The sequence below is a fragment of the Scylla paramamosain genome, chromosome 10 (assembly GCF_035594125.1).
Source record: "Scylla paramamosain isolate STU-SP2022 chromosome 10, ASM3559412v1, whole genome shotgun sequence".
NCBI lineage: Eukaryota > Metazoa > Arthropoda > Malacostraca > Decapoda > Portunidae > Scylla > Scylla paramamosain.
The window spans coordinates 24,849,432-24,854,431 of record NC_087160.1 but is presented as its reverse complement, the minus strand read 5'-3'; the positions used below and the strand labels follow the sequence as shown (position 1 = coordinate 24,854,431).

The following is a 5,000-nucleotide window of genomic DNA, read 5'->3' as shown; positions in this document are numbered from 1 at the left end:
CACTTATCTTCCTCCTAGTACATTTCCTACCCTCTTCACATTTTTTCCCTATTTACTCACACCTTTCTTCATACTGTTACATTCTCCTTTACTGCTTTTCGCTATTTCATTCCTTTCCTTCCTCTTCCTCCTTTCTTCGTTCCCCATCCGTCTCACGTCCTTCCTCCTCCTCCTCCTCCTCCTCCTCCTCCTCCTCCTCTTTTCCCTCACGCACCGCCCCGGGTCAACACTCCCCGACCACCGCCACAGTTCTGCTGCCACCACAATAGCGGGAACGTGATTGGCTCCAGCGGACGATCCCTGCGATGTTCTCCACCAATGAGAAAGCCGCTTTATCCTCCCGTGTGTGTGTGTGTGTGTGTGTGTGTGTGTGTGTGTGTGTGTGTGTGTGTGTGTGTGTGTGTGTGTGTGTGTGTGTGCTTGACTGCCAGATGAACGAGCGTTAGCTGGTTATTTTTGCTGTTGTTGTTGTTGTTGTTGTTGTTGTTGTTGTTGTTGAGCTTGTTGTGTCACGTATGTGTGAGTCTACGTGGGCCACTCAGTAGGGACGGTCAGGCCACTCAGCTTGTATAGGATTGAAAACTGATTCCGTTCGAGTCTGCTTGAAAAATGAAATGACTAACAATAATAATAATAGTAATAATAATAATAATAATAATAATAATAATAATAATAAGTAAAGGAAAACTCCAGGGTCTCACTTTTCATATTTTTTTCGTAAAGGGACGAAAAGAAAATGAAAATACCAAGAAAGAAAGGAAGATAGTAATGAATAAGAAAAATATAGACAATTATGTGAAAAAAAATGAGGAAGAGGAAGAGAGATGAGAAAAAGTCGTTTAGGAATGGATGCTTTTTTGGGGGAGGAGGAGAAGGAGGAGAAGAAGGAGGAGGAAGTGTCTTTTTGTGTGTGCTGGAATGTATGGTAATCGTATTGGCTTATTCGTGTGTGTGTGTGTGTGTGTGTGTGTGTGTGTGTGTGTGTGTGTGTGTGTGTGTCAGTTGTTTGGCCTGCGGGAGTTCCTTGGGTACGTCCGTCTTTTATTCTTTTTTTTTTCTTTTTTTTTTTTTTTACAGCCGACCGTCCATCCCGTTTATCATTATGGTCACTCTTGTCTTTCTGTTTGTCCGTCTGTCCGTCAGCCTGCTCCATTCCCTTATCAGTCATGTGCTGAGTTGGTTATTTCTAGCTTCACTCTTCCTGTCTTTTATTTTCTTCTTCCTTACATTTTTTTCTCCTTAGTTGGTTGTTCCCACGCTTTTTATTCCCATTGAATATAAAGTTATTTGTTATTTAATTATCTAACAATATTTACACTGTTATTTGCTAAGTTTTATTTGATACTTTACATTTTTACACCTTATATACATTTCCTCCATTCATTTTATGCACTGTTTTATCATCTCGACATTTTACATTCATTGTATTGTTCTCATCTGATTTTTCTTCATGTTCCTTCCTCGCATGAGTGTTTCTTTAGTCGCCCTCACGTTCTCATATGTGTTCTGTTTCGCCTTTTGCAGAGAAAGAGGAGCGGGATGGGGGACGATCACGTCTTCCTGGCGGGGTTGCTGCTGCTCGTGCATCTGACAGCACCCGCACTTGCAGGTACGTACGGCAATACCCACACGCATATGATATCTATATGGATACATTAACTCGAGTACGATATTATCATACTTGTGTACGATTAAGTTACTATATGGTAAAGTTATAGGCACTTATTGGCATTCACGTGTATGGAAGGAGAGAGAGAGAGAGAGAGAGAGAGAGAGAGAGAGAGAGAGAGAGAGAGAGAGAGAGAGAGAGAGAGAGAGAGAGAGAAATCAACACACATTATCGTACCCGGTTATTGACTCGGTGATGGGAAAAGATGGAAGAGAAAGAAAGACGGGAGAGAGGAGAGGAGAGGAGAGGAAAGGGGCAAGGAAGAGGGGATGACGAAGGGAGAGAGGGAAGGAAGAGAAGATTGGAGGAGGGCTGGCGGCGTCGGGCAGAGCTGGAAGCGGGGTCCTTCCTCAGTCCTCGAGCAGCCTCCGGGTATTAGAGATGCAAACACAAACTCAGCACACTTGTCCAGCCCCTAACTTTAGCTCTCCCTCCTCTTCCCCTCCTCTTCCCCTGCTCTCTCTCCTGTCAGCACGGCTTCCCTCTTCTTGCCTCTCTCTCTCTCTCTTTTTATTACTCGTATCACCTCATAAACACGTTCTTCGTTTCCTCCTCAGTGTTAGTGTTTCTCCCTTCAACTTTTAGCACCCTCGTCAAGGCTCCATCTTGCCACCTGCTGCTGTCCCACCCCACCCTTAAAGAGGTTTCAGACGGGCTGCTGCAGAGTAGCTAGGAGTGAGTGAGGGTGATGGAGTGTGGGAGGAGTAATGAGAGAAGCCGGGAGGAAAAGAGAGGAGTGAGTGAGTGATGGGTAAAGAGATGTGGGCAAAAAAAGAGAGAAGGATAATAAGAATGACTGAGGTAAAGATAGAGAGAGAGAGAGAGAGAGAGAGAGAGAGAGAGAGAGAGAGAGAGAGAGAGAGAGAGAGAGAGAGAGAGAGAGAGAGAGAGAGAGAGAGAGAGAGAGAGAGGGAAGAAAGTTAAAAAAGTGGGACTGGAAGGGGAATTGAAAAAGAAAATTGGCAAGAGACTGGGAGTACAAGAGATAAGCAGCAAAAAGAATAAAAAGGGAGAGAATTAAGGAATAAATTAAAGGAAGGAGAGGAAAGCAGAGGACGCAAAGGAAAGAAATGAAAGAGGAATAAAAGAACGAGAGAGAGAGAGAGAGAGAGAGAGAGAGAGAGAGAGAGAGAGAGAGAGAGAGAGAGAGAGAGAGAGAGAGAGAAAACGTGAAGACAGCCAGGTAGGGAGGGAGGGAGGGATAGAAGGAAGGATCAAGTGTGCTGAATCTTCCCTCATGCCAAGAAAGAGAAGGTTTCGGATCCGGAAATGGACATATACTCAAAGGGTCAAAGATTACGGGTCATGGGTCACCGTTTGATCACGTGACTTGCTGGGCGTTGATGGCCGGTGGGGGAGGGGTGGGCTGGAGGGAGAGAGGGAGGAAGGGAGGGTGGGAAGGAAGGAGGGAGAGGGAAGGAGGAAGTGTAAGGGTGAAACAGGGCAGGAGGGAAAAGGACCGTCAAAAGTTAGCTATTCTGGGCCATACTAGTTGCCATGTAGCGTAGTTTACTCTCTCTCTCTCTCTCTCTCTCTCTCTCTCTCTCTCTCTCTCTCTCTCTCTCTCTCTCTCTCTCTCTCTCTCTCTCTCTCTCTCTCTCTCTCTCTCACTTGCTTAGCTTCCTTCCTTTAGCACATACTCCCCTGTTCCTCATCTTTTTTTCTGTTCTATTATTTGTCTTCCCTTCTTGCTTCCTTCCTTCGCTCCTTCGGTAGGTGTATGGAGGAGGGTGGTCACGGCAAACACAGCCATCAGTGGTTAGGAGGAGGGGGAGAAGGAAGTAGTAAGGAAGATAGGGAAGATAAGAAAAAAGGAGGATAAAAAGATAACTGCAGGGAGAAAGAGTTTATAGAGGAAGATGAAACAAGAGAAAAGAAGAAGAGATAGACGAAAGGGAACCTGTGAATGAGAATAAATAATGAAGGAGAGTAGGAATAATGAGGAGAATAATGAGGAGAGAGGAGATACACGAAAGAGGAATTGTGAATGAGAATAACAAAGGAGAGTGGGAAATTACTTAACGGGGAGGGAGGAGAGAGGAAGGGAGGAAGGAGGAGGAGGAGGGAAGAGATGGCACGAGCACGACCAGGACGAGGACGAGGAAGTGTCGTGCTAAAAGTCGACGACCTTCTCCCCTCAGGCTACGTGGGGAGTCAGTTATTGTCACAGCCCGACATCCTCTTCCTCCCTCCCCCTCCTACCTTTTTCTCCTCTTCCCTCGCCCTCCCAAGCACTACATTACCTCCAACCCCTTCCTTCTTTCATCCCTCTCCTCTTCCTTATCTCTTAAATCTTCCTATTCTCTCTCTCTCTCTCTCTCTCTCTCTCTCTCTCTCTCTCTCTCTCTCTCTCTCTCTCTCTCTCTCTCTCTCTCTCTCTCTCTCTCTCTCTCTCTCTACAAGAAACAGGAGGAATGTTTCTCCAACCTTCCTCCAGGCTGCACCATTTGGTTCCTCCTCCTCCTTCTCCTCCTCCTCCTCCTCCTCCTCCTCCTCCTCCTCCTCCTCCTCCTCCTCCTCCTCCCACACGCCACCCTTTAGACGTTTAGTATTAATTTAAAAGTGCAGTTTAACAAGTGTGTGTGTGTGTGTGTGTGTGTGTGTGTGAGTGTGTGTGTGTGTGTGTGTGTGTGTGTCATGGTTTTGTTAGCAGCAGCGAGTAGAAAAAATAACGTAATGAATGATAAATAAGAACTCAAAAACAAGTTAGATAAGTGAATGGATAAATAGACAGATGAAGAAATAGATAGACTGATGCATAGATAGATAGAAAGGTAGACATACAGACAAACAGGCAGACAAACAAGACAGACAGAGATAGATGAACCAACCCGGCTAAAAACTTTGTATCGTCATCTTCACGTGTATCTGCAATTCATAAGTTTGTTTATATTATTTTTCCTTACTTTTGACCTGCCTCCTTTACACGCAACAGAAAAGAATAAATAGATAGATAAATAAACAAATACACAAATAGAAAAAAAATAATTACTGCATACATACATAAATGGAAACATGTACGTGTGTATGTGTGATTAGATAATGAGAACTTGAGATAGAGGAATAGGGAAGCTGTACTGCAAATCTCTCTCTCTCTCTCTCTCTCTCTCTCTCTCTCTCTCTCTCTCTCTCTCTCTCTCTCTCTCTCTCTCTCTCTCTCTCTCTCTCTCGGATATGCTGCTCAGACGCCGCAGGGCACGAAAACAACCATTCAGGAAACATAACACCAAGCTGGGGTAGTCCGGCTAAGATTTAGTAGGAGAGGTAAGGGGAAGGGAGGAGAGACGAAGAGAGAGGATAGGGAGAATAGAGGAAGGAGGAGAGTGAGTAA

The 5,000-nt window shown here is 45.0% G+C and overlaps 1 protein-coding gene across 1 annotated transcript in view; it reads left to right on the top strand.

Annotated features, from left to right (window-relative positions):
* The window catches only part of LOC135104422 (mucin-3B-like), a 105,846-nt gene that overhangs the window by 76,310 nt on the left and 24,536 nt on the right, over positions 1–5,000 (top strand). Inside the window, exon 3 of the mRNA XM_064011828.1 lies at positions 1,525–1,609. Within this exon, the coding sequence (XP_063867898.1) occupies positions 1,525–1,609 (85 nt within the window). The remainder of the gene's footprint in view (positions 1–1,524; positions 1,610–5,000) is intronic.